Source organism: Schistocerca nitens, chromosome 3 (assembly GCF_023898315.1).
Source record: "Schistocerca nitens isolate TAMUIC-IGC-003100 chromosome 3, iqSchNite1.1, whole genome shotgun sequence".
NCBI classification, from domain to species: domain Eukaryota; kingdom Metazoa; phylum Arthropoda; class Insecta; order Orthoptera; family Acrididae; genus Schistocerca; species Schistocerca nitens.
In genome coordinates this window covers 171366806-171386562 of record NC_064616.1, presented here as the reverse complement: position 1 = coordinate 171386562, position 19757 = coordinate 171366806, and the positions used below count along the sequence as shown (strand labels likewise).

General features: G+C 44.1%; 1 protein-coding gene across 1 annotated transcript in view; it reads right to left on the bottom strand.

Annotated features, from left to right (window-relative positions):
- The window catches only part of LOC126248111 (dystrophin-like), a gene marked incomplete at its 5' end in the record, with an annotated part of 304077 nt that overhangs the window by 165119 nt on the left and 119201 nt on the right, over window positions 1–19757 (bottom strand). Inside the window, one exon of the mRNA XM_049948789.1 lies at window positions 7148–7271. Coding sequence (XP_049804746.1) covers window positions 7148–7271 — 124 coding nt within the window. The remainder of the gene's footprint in view (window positions 1–7147; window positions 7272–19757) is intronic.

The following is a 19757-nucleotide window of genomic DNA, read 5'->3' as shown; positions in this document are numbered from 1 at the left end:
AGCCAAAGCTCTAGTATCTTTCCAATCTGATGAAGATGGTTTGTCGAGCAGCATGAGTCTTCTGGAACAAGCGCCATTGCGATATAAGTCTCCGTAAGAACGAGGGAAAAACGCTGCGCCACCATCTTCGTTGTTTTGTTTTCCTAACTTGCTCTGTTTACTTTTGTCCCAGTGACGAAAACACCGCCATACAAGAATACTTGCTAAAGAAAAAAAGAAAAAAGAAAAAAAAAACGGAGAAAGAAATACCAGCCCCAGTAATTCGGACGGTACAGCAGTAGAAACCTGCCGAGCTAATTCGGAGGAAACGTTTGATATTTTTAATAACATCGATTATACCTGGAATTGAATTCTACGCATTTCGAAAAGGAGCATAATGTGCCATGTTAGCACCACGTTGCTCGACATGGTGGTTTAAAAATATTGGAAATACCGTTGCTTCTGCAGGAGAGTATAACGAGAAGACCAATTTTAATTTGTTCTCAAAGGACGGTTTCATTTTGAGAAAAATGTTGTCACTGCGAACAATCAAATGGAACAGATTCGTTGCCAGCGTTGGCTCTAAATCTATCTCACTCTCTCTCTCTCTCTCTCTCTCTCTCTCTCTCTCTGACACACACACACACACACACACACACACACACACACACACACACAGTAGAAACACACTGTATTCGTTTCATGCTAAACGAAGGAATTCATAACACGAGCCCACGACGAGAATGCTTTTTTTTTTTTTTTTAATTTTTTCCAGCTGCAAGCTTTGCTTTCATATTAGCCTGCCCCGAACTCTCGCAGATCTTCCAACACCATTTATTAAACGATAGTCGTTTCACGCAGTATATACGTACCACATTACACACTTTGATTGCTATTTCTCCTCCCCTTCTTGATTACGCATAGCACTTACATCTGCAGCAGTTTACAGCTAATACAACTTAAGGATTAACATATCGCAGCGTAGAGACGCTACAGTTAGTTCGAGTCCGTGGAGATGGAAATGTACTCAGAGGAGGATATTTATAATGGGTTTCATTAAAAAACTGTTTGCTGTTCGCACGTGTTATTCAGGGGAAAGCACAGGAAAAAAATTAAGACAGTCGAGCTGGAAATTCAGCAATACAGGTCACTGCTAGCTCACTTAGACTCGTCACTCTTCGTGTATTTACACGCCGATGAGTTCAAGTCACTTAAAAATGGAAGCGTTATATTGCGAAGGCAAGAATAATAGTCTAAATTTTAAATAAACAAGTTCACGGAAGTAGAAAGAACTGAAAATCTAATTCTTAAAAAAAGCATCAATAATTTCCACTCTAAAATAACATTCTATCTTCATTTATTTACTAAGCGGTATACAAAGTAAATCTTGATCGCGATTGGTTCGTTCAATTAAATGCTGAAAGTGTCGATATTCGTAAGAGCTTCAACATTTTAATACTCCAATAATCTGATTCTATCTGTGAAGATGACAGAATCCTTAAACTCACTGTAATTGACCACATATTCACATTTTGTAATAACGGTAGATAGTAAAAATTGGGTCACGGGCGTAATGGGGTAATAAAATATTTTCACGATATAGTTGAAAATATATTCGTAGTACGAGCAGTAATAAAAGTGGAATGCTTTCCGCAGCGGAGAAGCGTCGTGTTCTCCGTTTTATGTACTATAAAACAGCTCTATTAAAAAGGGGAACCGACAGGGTCGCCGTCGTCGCTACCCGGGTAAATAATGGATACTTCCCATCATGAATGGCCTTCCTATCTTCTTGCGTGGCTGCGGGCTTCTGCTAACACGGTTAGAAAACACCGGGACTTCTCAAAGTTGTTAATTATAATAGCCTGAACATCTCGGATTTATTTTATGAGCATGGTGTCGTAGGAGCAACGACGTATATGACATAGTTTACTACTAAGAAAATCATCCATAAAATACTTGAAAATTACCTAAAGCCGAAATTATACAATCATAAATGAAATAAAGATAATGGCAGCTGAAGGAACCAAGAAATCTTTCAAAAAATCCATCGCGGACCCTATCGCATTGAAAGTTATATTAATTAAAAGACTGCAATAATTCCACCCCCAAAGAAGGCAAACGTTGACAGGTGTGAATATTACCGAACCATGTTTTTAGTAAGTCAAGGTTGCAAAATATTGACACGAAGTATTTATAGGACAATGGAAACATTGGTAGGAGCTGACGTCGGGGAATATGTAGATGTGTTTGCGTTCCGGGGTAATATAGGAACACTGAGGCGATATTAACCCCACTGCTTGATTTGTGAAAAATGAGGTTCTGGTGCTCTGGCGTTCAAGGGGCTGTTTTTGAAATTTAGACTTCTTAAAACGTTATTCTAACACTTTCCTTAGCATTTTAAATCTGTGAACAGAACGTTTGTTTTAAATCGCTTCAACAGCAGCAAAAGTTCTATCATATCACACCTTAAAAGCTGTGGTTCTGTTTTTTATTTTTATTTTCGTCAGAGGTACCGGAACGGCGTACCGGTGTGTACCGCCACAAATCAAGTACAGACTGACGTTTATGACATGTGTAAATTTACAGAAAGCTTTTGACAATGTTGACTGGAATACGCTGTTTGAAATTCAGAAGGTACCGGGGATGAAATAAAGGGTGTTTCAAAAATGACCGGTATATTTGAAACGGCAATAAAAAGTAAAGGAGCAGCGATAGAAATACACCGTTTGTTGCAATATGCTTGGGACAACAGTACATTTTCAGGCGGACAAACTTTCGAAATTACAGTAGTTACAATTTTCAACAACAGATGGCGCTGCAAGTGATGTGAAAGATATAGAAGACAACGCAGTCTGTGGGTGCACCATTCTGTACGTCGTCTTTCTGCTGTAAGCGTGTGTTGTTCACAACGTGCAAGTGTGCTGTAGACAACATGGTTTATTCGTTAGAACAGAGGATTTTTCTGGTGTTGGAATTCCACCGCTTAGAACACAGTGTTGTTGCAACAAGCGAAGTTTTCAACGGAGGTTTAATGTAACCAAAGGACCGAAAAGCGATACAATAAAGGATCTGTTTGAAAAATTTCAACGGACTGGGAACGTGACGGATGAACGTGCTGGAAAGGTAGGGCGACCGCGTACGGCAACCACAGAGGGCAACGCACAGCTAGTGCAGCAGGTGATCCAACAGCGGCCTCGGGTTTCCGTTCGCCGTGTTGCAGCTGCGGTCCAAATGACGCCAACGTCCACGTATCGTCTCATGCGCCAGAGTTTACACCTCTATCCATACAAAATTCAAACGCGGCAACCCCTCAGCGCCGCTACCATTGCTGCACGAGAGACATTCGCTAACGATATAGTGCACAGGATTGATGACGGCGATATGCATGTGGGCAGCATTTGGTTTACTGACGAAGCTTATTTTTACCTGGACGGCTTCGTCAATAAACAGAACTGGCGCATATGGGGAACCGAAAAGCCCCATGTTGCAGTCCCATCGTCCCTGCATCCTCAAAAAGTACTGGTCTGGGCCGCCATTTCTTCCAAAGGAATCATTGGCCCATTTTTCAGATCCGAAACGATTACTGCATCACGCTATCTGGACATTCTTCGTGCATTTGTGGCGGTACAAACTGCCTTAGACGACACTGCGAACACCTCGTGGTTTATGCAAGATGGTGCCCGGCCACATCGCACGGCCGACGTCTTTAATTTCCTGAATGAATATTTCGATGATCGTGTGATTGCTTTGGGCTATCCGAAACATACAGGAGGCGGCGTGGATTGGCCTCCCTATTCGCCAGACATGAACCCCTGTGACTTCTTTCTGTGGGGACACTTGAAAGACCAGGTGTACCGCCAGAATCCAGAAACAATTGAACAGACACGTTGTCAAAGGTTTCGGGTAATTTCATTCAGAGACTACGCCATATTATTGCTACGCATGGTGGATATGTGGAAAATATCGTACTATAGAGTTTCCCAGACCGCAGCGCCATCTGTTGTTGAAAATTGTAACTACTGTAATTTCGAAAGTTTGTCTGCCTGAAAATGTACTGTTGTCCCAAGCATATTGCAACAAACGGTGTATTTCTATCGCTGCTCGTTTAGTTTTTATTGCCGTTTCAAATATACCGGTCATTTTTGAAACACCCTGTATATATATAGGGAGGCAATGAATACTTATGTTTAAATTCTATAAGAATCGGACTGCAGTTTTAAGAGTCGAAGGACATGAAAGGGAAGCAGTAGTTGAGAAGGGAGTGAGACAGGGTTGCAGCCTATCCGTTACGCTATTCAATTTTTACACTGAACAGACAGTATACAAAACTAAAGAGAAATTTGGTTGGAAAGAGGACTAAAGTTCAAGGAGAGGACACTAAAATTTGCGATTTGCCAGTGGCGTTGTAATTCTGTGAGAGATGGCAAAGAACTTGGAAGAGCTTTTGAACGGAATAGATAGTGTCTTGAAATGGACTTGTAAAATTAAAATAAATAAAAGTAAAACAAGGGTAATGAGATGTAGTAGAGTTAAATCAGGTCATCCTGAGGGAATCAGATTAGGAAATGAGACACAAGCAGTAGTAGACGGTTTTTGCAAGAGAAGCGTTTCTGAAACAGAAATTTCTTAACAATAAATATACTCTTAAGAGACAGAAGTCATGGGATAGTGATTGCACATATACAGATGACGGTAGTATCGTGTACACAAGATATAAACGGGCAGACATTGACTGAGCTGTCATTTGTACTCCGGTGATTAATGTGAAAAGGCTTCCGACGTGATTATGCCGCACGACGGGAACTAGCAGACTTTGAACGCGTAATGGTAGATGAAGCTAGGCGCATGGGACATTCCATTTCCGAAATCGCTAGGGAATTTAATACGTGCCAAGAGTGTCCCGAGAATAGCAAATTTTAGGTACTGCCTCTCACCGCGGACAACGCAGTGGCTGACGGCCTTCACTTAATGACCAAGAAAAAAATGGTTCTGAGCACTATGAGACTTAACATCTGTGGTCATCAGCCACCTAGAACTTAGAACTACTTAAACCTAACTAACCTAAGGACATCACACTCATCCATGCCCGAGGCAGGATTCGAACCTGCGACCGTAGCAGTCGCGCGGTTCCGGACTGCGCGCCTAGAACCGCTAGACCACCGCGGCCGGCAATGACCAAGTGCTGCGAGGCGTTTGCGTAGAGTTGTCGGTGCTACAGACAAGCAACAATGTGCAAAATGAACACAGAAATCAATGTGGAACGTATAATGAACATATCCGTTAGGACAGTGCGGCGGAATTTGGTGTTAATAGGCTATGGCAGTAGACGACTGACGCGAGTGCCTTTGCTAGCAGCGCAGCGCCTCTCCTGAGATCGTGATCGTATCGGTTGGACCCTTGGCGACTGGAAAACTGTGGCCTGGTTAAATGTACCGATTTCAGTTGGCAAGAGCTGATTGTTAGATCGTGTGTGGCGCAGATCCCACGAAGCCGTGGACCGAAGTTGTCAACAAGGCACTGTGCAAGCTGGTGGTGGCTCCACAATGTGCAGGCTGCGTGTTTACAGGGGACAGACTGGGTCCTCCGGTCTGTTCAGTTACTTGGAGACCATTTGCAGGCCGGCCGCGGTGGTCTAGCGGTTCTAGGCGCTCAGTCCGGAACCGCGTGACAGCTACGGTCGCAGGTTCGAATCCTGCCTCGGGCATGGATGTGTGTGATGTCCTTAGGTTAGTTAGGTTTAAGTAGTTCTAAGTTATAGGGGACTGATGACCACAGATGTTAAGTCCCATAGTGCTCAGAGCCATTTGAACCATTTGCAGCCATTCGTGGACTTCATGTTCCCAAACAACGATAGAATTTTTGTGGACAACAATGCGTCACTTCACAGGGTCACAATTGTTTACGACTGGTTTGAAGAACATTGTGGACAATTGGAGCAAGTAATTTGGCCTCTTGGAATCCCATCGAGCTTTTATGGGACATAATCCAGAGGTCAGTTAGTGCACAAAATCCTGCACAAGCAACACTTTCGCAATTACAAAAGGAGGTCGGACTCGATATTAGGAGCTATCCCATGGATTTTGTTACCTCAGTGTAAATGTACATGTTACGAAGTGTTCTCTGAACTTACTCGTTAAACATGTAGTATTGTACAGAAGTGAAACGTGGACGATAAACAGTTCATACAAGAAGATGGTGGAGGTTTTTGAAACGTAGTGCTACATGAGATGCAGAAAATTTTGTGGGTAGATCGAATAAGTAACGAAGGGGTACTGAATCGAATGGAAATTAAATATGTGGTGTCGATAGCTACGATGCCACAACGTAAGTGCGCTCTGCTAGGTTGGCACTACGACACCGACACCGACGACAGCGCCCTCTAGCCGGCGCTGTGCAGCTCTACGAGCACCGCTTCAGATTCAGCCCATTTGATTCCGAGTAGACGACCAAGCAACATTGTTTCTATTTCATAGTGGGCGAGCCACTACAGATTTTGCCCGTGTAGCGTTTGTTAGCGTTGATATCTGTATAGCTTCGCACCTACGTGCTCATCTTCAGTGCAAAGTTACGTATGTCATTGACTAATATTCTCTAATAAATGTTCTGTTAAGTTAAACGCAGTACTGAAGCATTTCACCTTTTCCTGCTCCTACTCACTTCCTACACTCAGCCTACCCTTCAGTTTACAGGAGCAGACTCGCGCCGCCATCCAGGCGGGATACAAAATAAAGTGTATTGTACAATTTGACAGAATAAAGGGATCATTTGATGGGACACAGCCTAAGGCCTCAAGAAATAGTGTTTGCTAATGAAGGGAAGTCTAGAGGTTATAATTGTAGAGGGAGACCAAGAGATGAATACAGTAAGAAGGTTCAAGCGGATATTGGTTGTAGTAGCTATACATATAGGAACAGGCTTGTACAGAATAGACAAGCGTGGAGAGCTGCATCAAACCAATTATCGGACAGAAACCACCACCACCACCACGACTACTACTACTACTACTACTACTACTATGGGTGTTTATGTCATAGCAGTAACAAAGTAGGACAAGACAATTTATTGTTATTGTGAAAAGTCTCACTACATCGAAGACTTTCCCTTACATTGGCTCCATAAAATGAAGGCCTTTGTCAATACAAGTGAGTAACTGCTTGGACTGACTGACCTTCGCTGTCGCTGGTGTCTGAGAGCGGCGGCTCGTTGGCGATGTACTGCCGGCCGCTCAGCAGGTTGTTCTCCACCACCGGCCTTTTGTCCTCCAGCTGGCGCCGGAACGCGCGGTGGTCATCCTGCAAAAATGCAAGTACTCTTACTTAATTACAACGTCTAGCAAACAGTCACGGTTATACTAAGGAAATCATCCTCATTACTTATCGTACCGAGTTCGCCGGATGAAGATTTAAGACCTGCTCTTTTTGAGTACCATTAGTACGAAAGGTTGATGGCATAAGCTCTATAGGGAGTGCAGTTGGTATAATATAACGTTCACAGAGAGTTAAGGCATATCGTCGTTGAAATAGTAGCGCATAAGTGACTATTCCTGTTTTCCATATTTCGGTCAGGTGTCCTACTTAGCGCACTTGCTATTACCGCGGGAATGACGATTTGTCTATTCTTAACTATGAAAATGAAGCTAAAGAATGTAGTGTGAGTGAAACGTGGTAAAAAGTTTAAATTCCGGCAAACTGCGAAAGAATGAAGTAGCACATGACTGGAAAGTCGGAAGATCCGTCTGCTGCTCGCTGCCAATGCTGTTGCCCGGAAGGGGGCTGCAGACAAGATTGTAGCGAAATGCAGGACGATCTGCTGAGAATCGGCGACTGATGCAGCGGCTGACAGTTTTTTTCATTCTGAAAAACAAATGACCACCTCCATACGCTACGAGGAGCGTTCAATATGAAATGGAACATCATTTTCCTCGGCCAGTCTCTGTGGAGCATTGTGGAATATTCCCGCTTTAACCCCTATAGCTTCACGAAGCTCCGATACGTGGCGACGCTCCACGTTACCTTCAAAACAGCGTCTGTAACGGAGGTGCGTTCCAAACAGAGTAGAGTCATTGGGTTTCTTTTAGCGGAAAACCAGAACAACGCAGATATTCATAGGCGCTTGCAGAACGTCTACGAAGACCTCACAGTGAACAAAAGCACGGAGAGTCGTCCTGCGAGACGTCTGTCACCATCGCAGCAAGGTCGCACAAACTTGTTCCATCTCCCACCTGCCGGACGGCAGCACACAGTTTAACTTCTGCTGCGTTAGAACGTGCGGACACTCTCGTTCGAGGTGGTCGGCGGATCACAATCAAACACCTCACTGCACAACTGGACGTCTCTGATAGTAATATTACCACAATCGTCCACCAGTCGGGGTACTCAAAGGTGTGTGGCCGCTGGGTTCCGAGCTGCCTAACAGGAGACCACGAAGTGCAACGTAGCACTATCTGTGCGGAATGGCTTGCGCGCTACGAGGCTGATAGTGACAACGTTTTGTCGAACATTGCAGGCGACGAAAAATGGGCCATCACTTCGAACCGGAAGCAAAACGGCAATCCAGGCAGTGGCGCCACACCACCTCTCCACCGAAGAAGTAGTTCGAAGCCGCGCCCTCTTCTGGTAAACTCAACAAGAATGCAAACTAACTTCTCCTCTATGGCAACGCAAGGCGTCAACAATTCTACGCACCTGGGAGGAGCGCACAAAACTTCATTGGACTGCTCGTCGTCATCCTGGATCTCGCATCTTCCAACTTCCACCTGTTTGGCGCAATGAAGGATTCCCTCCGCGGGAAGCAAGTGGACGATGGGGAGATTACTGATTTAGCACGACGTAGGCTTGCGTTACTTACTGGACGCCCTTAGTACCTTTAAAGTAAGGAACAATTTCTTTTAAACATTTTTGGAAGGTTACTATCAACAGCCGTTAAGTAATGTATAAAATGCATATTTGAATCATCAGCTGTTTTAATTTTACACCCAAACATCTACCGGTTTCGGTCTTGGACCATTTTCACATCATCAGTGAAGATGGTCCAAGACAGAAACCGGTATGTGTTTGGGCGTAAAATAAAAACAGCTGATGGTTCAAATATGCATTTTGTCAAACAATTTCTTTCTTACTGAAAATATCGTCTTGTGGAACGTTCGACATTTCCATCAACGAAAACCTTCGTTCCAGGAACTGCTTTCCGCCACTAAGAGATAAGCGGCAATCAATAATCATGTGCTGAGTCTGCGGGCTCTTTTGCATTTGCGCGGCAGAACGACGCAAGGCCAGTTAAGTGGTATTTTCTCTTCGAGTACGATAGAAGCAAGACGTAGTCACAGAGAAACCTACCTAACTGTGTGCATTATCCATGCCAGGTACGAACATCGAGCCGTGGCTCTCGACGCTACTTCCTTCTCGGCGCACAGAGTTGTCAGTAAACAATCCTCACATGTAGTTCGACGTCCTTATGCTCGTCGCTTGGCGGATGCGCCCCGGCCGTGCTGAGGCTCTGTTCCACTGCACTATTCCTTGTGGTATTTGTCTCATCTGTCCCAACACCACTGCTGGGTCTTCTTTCGTTTCGTATTCGCCTCAATTGTTCAGCATCTTTTAATACAAACTATGAGCCGAAATCTGTCTTATTCGTTTTAGTGCTATATTCAATTCATTCGTTTACTTTCTAGTTCCAGGGAATGATTTAAATGCCTAAGACTCTTGTCAATAAAATGGCTGTTCATCTAAAAACTTTCTGTCAATTACACGTCATTTAGGAACTTCTCACTGACGAGGAGAACACGCCAAGTACCATAATGCGATTTCACAGAAATTCACTCAATGGAAGAGAGGTAAAAATAAGCGTACACGTGTCTTGGCTTACCCGTAGATACTCTACCGTTTTTGAAAGAACGACAGACCAGATTTTCCAGGTACTTTCCAGGTATTTCATGTGTCTTTTACTGCATGATTTCCTCAGACGAAATAGTGGCACAGTGGTGTGCGGTGCAGCCTCTTAATTTTGTGCCCCGTATCCGAAACCCGAATATTATTTTAATTTTTTGTTTTTCATTTGTACAGGGTGTTCGAAAATTCCCGTTACAAATTTCTAGGATTTATCGAGGGAGTGAGTACTTAATATTTTGGTTAAGAACCTATGTCCGGAAGCTTACCGCTTCCATTCTACGACGGTTTCAGTTCAGGTCTGTAAAACGTCCACGTCTGCCCAGGGAAAGAGAAAAGTCTCAAAGTTGCTTGTCCTGGACCAGAACAGGCTTCGTAGGTACAATATCTGCAACAACGTTGGTGGTCGCCACCTCTAGCCGCTGATGAAATGCATCAGTACTGGTCTGTACGTACAGTATGCTGGACTGTTTTGGCCTACTTACAAGCAAACGTGCTTAGATAAATAGATGTTTCGTTATGTTTCTTTTCGAATTGTTACTTAATAATTGTACTGCCTCACGCCTAGTTCCTCAAGCGGAGCCAGCCGCTGTGGCCGAGCGGTTCTAGGCACTTCAGTCAATACCGCGCTGCTGCTACGGTCGCAGGTTCGAATCCTGCCTCGGGCATGGATATATGTGATGTCCTTAGGTTCGTTAGGTTTAAGTAGTTCTAAGTCTAAGGGATGGTGACCTAAGATGTTAAGTCCCATAGTGCTCAGAGCCATTTGAATCATTTGAACCTCAAGCAGAAGTGGGCGAGTTAAACATCTGAACTGAAACCACTGTAGAACGGGAACGATACGTTTTCGGGCATGGGTTCCTGTTCAAAGTATTATGTACTCATTCCGTTCTATAAGTCCTACAAGTTTGTAACGGGAGTTTCCGAACACCCTGTACACCAATGTCCATAGAAAATTACTGCACGAATGTTCTCCAGTGTGTACTGTTATAACGGTGTCCTTGTTCGTCATAGCATGTCAGATGAATGAATTAAAGAAAAAAATAGAATGAGAAAATTATTTGAAATGGTTTTCGGTGAAATTCCGTAGTTATCTTGATTCACAATCAATTGCAAACGTCAGTTTTCGGAAACGTGATGCGTTGAGCATTTTTTGCTGCGAAATTATTGCCGACGCTAGAAATCTTGTAATGTTAATGACGTTTCTTTCCCGAGTGAAGTTCATACGAAGAAATGTCACTGTTACAAATCTGCCTTCTCGCGATGCTCGTGGTGTTCGGAATATCTGTGTTTCGAACGTTTATACGCTCGGTATCATCCAAGGCATTGCGCCAAATCGTCCTGAAGAATAAAAGTACTAATAAAATATAAGAATTGATATGAGAATGAAATTTCAGAATCGGCGACTTTTAAGAAGAATGTAACCCCTCAACATACCATACACACATATATTCTATAATAAGTGTGTGACACTTACTGTGAGATCCAGTTGTAAGTTTACAATTAATATAACGCTCATGTACCCACTAATGTTATAAGAAACATTCGCGTAGTAACCTTCTACGGTCATGGGTGGACAAATGAAAGCAATCAAAATAAAATAAAGAAAAACAATAATCGAGTTTCGAACTCGGGCCCAAACTTAAGAAGCCGCGACGCTAACCACCGAGCCACCATTTCGTTTGAGGGACATCGTGTGGTAAAATACAAACTGCAATAAGAACAAGAAATCAAGAAATTTTTATAGTAAAAAAATATTTCTAGTGTGACTTCCTAAAGATTTAAATGGTTTACCGGGCTGAGCTGAGACTGGCGCGATTAATCTTTTTTTTTTTCCTTCGCAATCAATGCTCTTACCATCTGATCTATCCGGAAACAATAAGGGCGCGACTCACAGCTCCATTTATTCAGTACTTCTCTCCCCCTTCCCCTACACTTCGCTGTACATCTTTCTGGGCAAGCATTCCAGGGATTTTGTCCAACTTCTATCACAGTAAGCCACTTTGACAAGGGAGGTCGTATATCTGGATGCAGGAAGTCCCTTCCTGCAACCGGCCTTCGACACACAGAGCCCAAGGCCGGCTCACTGCAGTTCACATGTCACGTGGTAGCTGAACTGCCGCTTGTCGGCGTATTGTTGTTAAACTGCTCGGCTAAAGAAAGAATCAGTGCCACCCAATAAGTAGTTCTCGATTGAGGTTAGGAGCGAGAACTGCCTCTACGAGACACTTGGAGCATGCTCTGAGGAATTTTTTACTTTCCATTGGTCTGTGACGTCTTCTGTAAAATTAGCGAAATTGTTCTTTCAGACAGTGGACCCAAACATATAAATGTGAAAGGAAGGTGGCTGTGACGCTGAGATGGGTAAAAAATAAATTTGTTTGTTGCAAAAACACAGAAACTTTTATTACTTTTGAAAAAAAAATTGCTTGCAATAGACAAGTATTTCAGTCAACTAATAATCTAATGTCCATGAAGGTCTTTGCTACGAATTTTATACTTGTCGAGGTACTGCATCTATTAACATCAAACGAAAACCAGTTCTTCAAGGTCTTAAAAATGTACTAATGATCCGATGTGTTTTCGATTTCTGGATTGGACTGACGGGAACGCCGTCTCTGTGTGGGTGGATAAGGAGGAGTCTGCTGTGATTTTCTGTAGTGTCACTGTGTCAAAATCTCTCTTATATATTCTATGAATTTTTTCCACGCATCGACTTTTTTTAATTTATACGATCAGCTGCGGAAGGCCCCACAGTAATTCCGCAATGATACTCACTACATACTGTTCTTCCATCGTGAGTCACGCACAGAAGATATTTACTATATCGTATACTAAGGACTGGCAGTGAGCAGTATCTATAGAGCTAATGCCTTGATAGTGTCTACCGAAATTCTGTGTGAAGAGCGAAGGAACACGCCTGGTAGTAAGGGGCTCAATGTACCGGCGATTCACTTGACAAGCTACACGACGGATGCAGTTAGCCGTAGACGATGCTCAGCACCTCTTGTGTGAAAGCACACATAAGGGGCCGGCCATACGGTTACTAGCTTGTATACAAAATTTATGTTACCTCTTTCAGATCAAGCTATACAATGTAAAGCCGGCCACGGTGGCCGTGCGGTTCTAGGCGCTTCAGTCCGGAACCGCGGGACTGCTACGGTCGCAGGTTCGAATCCTGCCTCGGGCATGGATGTGTGTGGTGTCCTTAGGTTAGTTAGGTTTAAGTAGTTCTAAGTTCTAGGGGACTGATGACCTAAGATGTTAAGTCCCATAGTGCTCAGAGCCATTTGAACCATACAATGTAATTTATGGTTAAGAGAAACACGTGCAAGGCGGAAGTCTAAATAAATTGTACAGAGATGTTCGGAGTTGGCTGTTGTGCCAGGTATGTAATGCTATACACCGAGGAGAAGCGAAAGAAGCAAAAGCAGTGGCTGGCGCCCGGTAGATGATGAAGTGCAGACGACATGAGAGCCGCCAGTGAGTGATGATGACGGATAGGTGGTGGCCGCCCAGGAAGTGAACCCATTATTACACCTGCTAGGGCGCAACACGGAAAATATGGATACAGAGTAAACACTTGATAGTTCACAATTCCAGACCGGTCGTCATAAGGTGTTGTTAACACCAAGAAAATAAACTAAATAATCCAGGATGAAGCAAAACCGTCAATAATCCACAGAATACAAATCCAAATCGAAGTCTAGTTGAAATCAAATAAGCAACCAGGTCACGAGAAACCTGTGTACGCGAGGTAGAGACTTAAGCACAGCACGAATCGAAATGTCTTGTAGGGGCCCAACGGCTGGGTTTTATCTCCGGCTTGAGGTCAGTGGCCATGTCCATGTGACAGCCTCCTGTCACCTTTTACCGGCCGCCAGAGGAGTCACTGATAGCGGAAATCGCAGGTTAATCTGTCAGATTGCCGAGATATAGCAGTTCCACTTCCCTTCATAAGAACTTAGAGACAGAAGTGTCGCTGTTGGTATTGCGATCGATATACTAGAAGGAGGAGGTGTGAGTGGCAAGCCAAGTAAAGGTTTGCTGTCCGTCCCTGTGTCTGGTGTCGCTGTGTTCTCCGCTCGTGGTGTCGGTATTGTGCTAATGCTAGTCAGCTGGAGCATTCCGGCCTTTCGGTCCATGCTATAGGTCACTGATGCTGATGGTGATAAAGGATCCCATTCCATGGGTTACCAGCCCTGAAAGCAACCTGGAGATGTGTATCCGCCAGGCGTCTGTAGTTATGTTGAACCAGCTCCAGGGCAGTGGTAGTTATCTCGAACTGGAAGCCAAGAAGATTGGGTGCAGATAGTTGGCGTATCATAGCAGCATGGCGCCACTGGTAAGCACTACAAACGTCTGTTTTTCCCGGGCGGCTCTGATGACGCTAGTTTACATTCTGGGACTCTCCCGAAGATGAGAGCTAAAACCTCCATGCCCAGCAAGTAACTGGTGTAATGGTTGGGCTGGCATGGGTATGTTGCAGATCTCAGGACATCCCAGTGGGTCCAGATTCGGCGGCCATGCAGCAGTGCCGCTGGAGTGCGCCCTCGCATTGGTGTGGTCCTGTCGGGAGTCAGGAACGGGGTCAGGACCTGGGCCTTGGATGTGGTTAACAGTGTTTTCAATATCTGCACCTTAACGATGCGGACGAACCACTGGCTTCACCACTGGAGTTTGGGTGGAACAGTCCTTTATAGCATTCCGAGAGGAAACATCCTGAAACATACTGGATGGTAACTGAAGGCCATTGTTCTAAATGTTTGTTTACAGGGGCCCTTTAAAGGTGGATATTATCTGCAAGGTCCTTGTTATCTCCCTTGTTGCTACATTTGATATTCAAAGTATGTAAGAAAACGTGGAAAATGAGTCTATGACGAAGAGCCACATCTCTCTAAGGGAAGGGCTGGCGAGGTACACACAGACGCGCTCCCATAGGCGCTACGGCGTTGACCAGGCATGGAACCGTTGGGGGGGGGGGGGGGGGAGGGGGGAGTGCTGACTGGGTTGACGCACAGGCCTGTCAGGATGTCAGGAGCGGGCTGTCCTCTTGAAGTCCCGTGTAACGCCGGTCAGTTCACATTCTGTCGCCGGCCGCGGTGGTCTAGCGGTTCTGGCGCTGCAGTCCGGAGCCGCGGGACTGCTACGGTCGCGGGTTCGAATCCCGCCTCGGGCATGGGTGTGTGTGATGTCCTTAGGTTAGTTAGGTTTAAGTAGTTCTAAGTTCTAGGGGACTTATGACCTAAGATGTTGAGTCCCATAGTGCTCAGAGCCATTTTTTGAAGCCATTCTGTCTTGTGAGCGCCTTCATGCGTATCATCCTCCAGTGGTCATCGTGCAGAAGGTATGCCACAGGGATGCAGTGGTGTCGAGGTGACTACCGTCAGTAGTCATCGTCTGATGTCGGCATCAGTACTCCATGTACCATCTGGATCCTGTTTCTTTTTGGAAAAATATTTGCCGAGTTCTGGAAGGGAATGGGATAGGAGGCGGTCCGGCCAACCTTGGAAAATGTATTTCACATCGTGTTTGAGGTTAAGATCCTTAGCTGTGTCCTTCGCAATTAGGATGCAGTGACAAGAAACTCTTGTATGCGGTTTTGTAAGGAGTCTATTTGGAAGCGCAGTATTTCCCGAAAGTCAAATGTGGGATCTGGTCCTATACGTGGTCTGTGTAGGGCATCGACGTTACAATGTTGTGCTGTCGACCAATAGTGCGTTCAATAATTATAATGGCTGAGGAAGAGGACGCGGCGTTGTAGGCATTGTGCCGTTTTGACTGGAAGGCGGTTATGAGGACCGAGCACAGAAGTCAATGACTTATGGTCCGTTGTGAGGTGAAATTATGTCACATATATAACGTATGAAATTTCTGGATGCCAAACGTGATACCCAGTGCTTCTTTTTCGATCTGTAAGTAACTCGTCTCGGTTGAAGCAGCAATTCAGAAATGAATGTGAGGAGTTGTTCATACTCATAATCGTTTTTGTGAGAAAGAATGGCCCCCTCTGTCGCGGTACGACATATCAGTGGCCAGGAGAAGACATTTTGATGAGTCATAGGTCGCCATACATGTAGTGAACTTTAGACAACGTTTTAACTTGTAAAAAGCCTCCCAAAACAGCGGTGACCATTCGCGTTTTGCACTTTCCTTGCGTGGATTATTAAGGGGACTGGCGATCTGGGTGGCATTTCGTATAAATTTTGCATAATAATTTCTTTGGCCGCGAAATAACTGAAGATGTTTTTAATAATTCATAGGCACTTCGATTTTTCTATGACTTCCACATGTTGCTGAGTCCACATGCTCTTGACAGAATTTGCGGTTTTGAAGGTTGCACTTTAATCCATTTTGTTTTAATGTCTGGAACAGCAGATGTAAGATATTGTTTTCTTGTAGCACCACTTACTAACATCTTGTCCAGATAACTGACTGTGATCGAGAACGTACTGAATTCAATACTCCAAAAGACTTTGGAAAATTGGTCGTGCATCAGCAATTCCGACAGGAGACCTGTTGTATCTGTAAAATCCAATCGGAGCGTCGGAGCGTCGATAACCATGAGCTGGCTTCGGGTAGATCAATTTTGGAGAATTATTGTCCACTGACAATCTTGAGAGGAGCTCTTATTGCCCTGGAATGGGACAGACGCAAAGTTCTAATTGTGAATTTATATTTGATTTAAAGTCACCACAAATAGGAAGTAACCAGATAGCTGAGCTACTTGGTTTTTGTAGCACGGGTGTGAGGGTGTCTTGTTGCGTAAGACGACCTAATTCGGATATGGGGCTATACCGCAATGCTACAGTCTGGAACCGCGCGACTGCTACGGTCGCAGGTTCGAATCCTGCCTCGGGCATGGATGTGTGTGATGTCCTTAGGTTAGTTAGGTTTAAGTAGTTCTAAGTTCTAGGGGACTGATGACCTCAGAAGTTAAGTCCCATAGTGCTCAGAGCCATTTGAACCTTAATGTTATGCTTCTAGAGAATCCTGTGGATATTGGCAGAAGTAGATCTCACAGATGGGAGGTATGCTTCATCTTGCTTGTCTTCTCTATCATCTGGAGAATGGCTCACTGGATGGCCTTTTGAATCTGTTTGACTGTGTATTCATTTTTGCAGAAAACTTAACGTATATGCTCCATTTATGATGTCAAACTATATTCGTACGACAGCCGTGTTTGCCCTGTGGACCTAAGTCTTTAGAACTCCATTCTTCTCCACTGTATGATAACACTGGTTCAAAAATGGTTCAAATGGCTCTGAGCACTATGGGACTCAACTGCTGTGGTCATAAGTCCCCTAGAACTTAGAACTACTTAAACCTAACTAACCTAAGGACAGCACACAACACCCAGCCATCACGAGGCAGAGAAAATCCCCGACCTCGCCGGGAATCGAACCCGGGAACCCGGGCGTGGGAAGCGAGAACGCTACCGCACGACCACGAGATGCGGGCGATAACACTGGTAGCTGCAGGTAATGGGTGTGTGTTGGTATATGATACACCCTGTAACCAAACGACCCACTGCTCTCCTTTTGACCATCACATCCAGAAATAGCAGCTAACTATCCTTCTCCAGTTCCATGATGAACTTCATATTTGGGTGGCGTGAGTTGAGACGTTCGAAAAACATATTGAGCATTTCCCCAATGTGAGGCCAGATCACAAAGGTATCATCCACATACCTGAAGAAGCATGTGGGTTTCTATCTAGCCATCTATAATGCTTCCTCCTCATATTTCTCCACGAACAGATAGGCAGCCACTGGAGACAGGAGGCTGCCATGGCTGTTTCTTCTGTCTTCTCGTAATATTGGCCCACATACAGAAAATATATAGAAGTCAGTATATGCCTGAACAGGCCCATCAAGAGCTTTGTCAGATTTCTCTGCAAGCAGTTCCAGTGAGTCTCTCAGCGGTACCTTGGTAAACAGGCAGATCACATAAAAACTAACAATTACATCAGATTCTGGGATATGGAGTTGCTTGAGACATTGTATGAACTACTCTGAGTTGCGAATGTGGTGGATACACTTCTCCACATATGAGCACAGCACTTTCTTCACATACTTAGCTCTCGGTACGTTGATGCACCAGTGTTGCTGAAATTGGACGTAGTGGCAATCCTATTTGTGTACTTTAGGCCGGCTATATAGTTTAGATGGAAGTGGCAGTCTTTATCGTAGTTTTTTGATGTCATTTTCAGGCATGTCTGTTGTCTTCAAAAGAGCCCTGGTCTTCTTGTCCACCTTGTTCGTGGGATCACTTTCTAGCTGTCTGTATGGTGTGTCCTCCATAAATTGACGGACATTCTCATCACAATCAGTCTTCTGCATAATGACTGTGGAATTCGCTCTGTCTGCTGGTTTCCTGAGCGCCAGCCACTCGTTACTGGAAATGTTCGATTGTAGAGATCTCGTCTTTGTGACCAAGGCCGGCCACGGCTTGCAAAACGTGACGCATGCACGATGTGCTGCACACGTGCCGGCTGTCATGTCTCGGCACGACTTGGCTTTGCTCGGTCCTTCTCGGACCTGCTCATTCAATTGCGACATTTTTTTTATCAGCGATACTGTTTCTTCCAGCATTTGGTTCGGTATTTTGCGGTCAGCGTGACTTTTTTCAGTTCCGCAGAATCATGGTGTCAGCGCTGTTTATTCTTCGCTATTTATTCGTGGTATAAAGAAAGTTCGTAGGTCCAGAGAGTGTTTGCACAAAAAAAGGTAGTCTAGTGATCTATCGTCCCAACCTTTAAAAAGGAATGGGAATCTCAGAAGAGAAACGTTTCAATTCTAAACATCACTTTTGCCGTCGCATAATCGACGGGTACTGCGCATCTGCTAAATGGAGTTATAACGCCATGCAGAAACAATGTATAGACTTAGCTGACGATGAAAGAGCAAAAAATTAAACGATCAACAGATGATTTGTACGGGATTCATTGTTCTGTACATCAAGAAGCACTTTGTGGCAAATTAACAGGAATGAAGCATATGATGGAATTGGTGGTACGAATAGTAAATTTTCTTAAGTCGCACGCATTATTACTGTTCTTGATGGTATTCAACATAGAATAGGAGACGTTATGTATTACTGCAAATAACGTCGAGTTTCTGAAGAAAAAAGGAAAGCAGAAACGAGGATTCAAATATCCAGAATGGATTGCAAACCTCTCACTTTAAATGGATTTGACTGCATACTACCCACAGCAGTTCCAACGTGAGAAACAACTTATTTCTGATTTGGTGAGGTGCACTTAAAGAGAAAATCGCATTGTGGAAGCGACAAATTCTAACAAAAACACCGTCAATTTCCCTGAGCTCTCTGGCGTTACGGAAAACGCCAGTTTTGAAGAATTCATTCTGGTGTTGAAAGAATTACAGGAATAGTTATCTAAATGTTATGAGAATACTGTCAGTCTTAGATCTGCTTTTGAGCTGTTTTCAACACTGTTTGCCTGTTCAGCTGAAAGCGCTCTTCTACATGCGCAGATGGAAACGATTGATCTGCAGTGCAATTCCCGTTTAAAAGAGAAGTTCTTTTACAATAAAACTGTCCAGGAGTTCTATCCTGTTTTGCCACGGGAAGAATTTCTACGTCTCCGTAATGTGACTGTAAACACGATACAATGTTTGAATCAACATATGTGCATGAAAGGCTTTTTTCGATTACGAAACTAATTGAGTTATGATTACATAGCAACACGAGCGACAAAAATCTTCGTAGTTCTCTTTCTGTATGTAGACAGTCTGTACCAGATATAAATTTTATTGTGTCTCGAGTGCGACGAATATAATTAAATAATACTGACAATTTTTTGTTTTTTGGCCTATGTTATTATGCAGTATGAAGCCAAGCAGCATGCAAAACGTTCAGTGTTCCTTGTCAT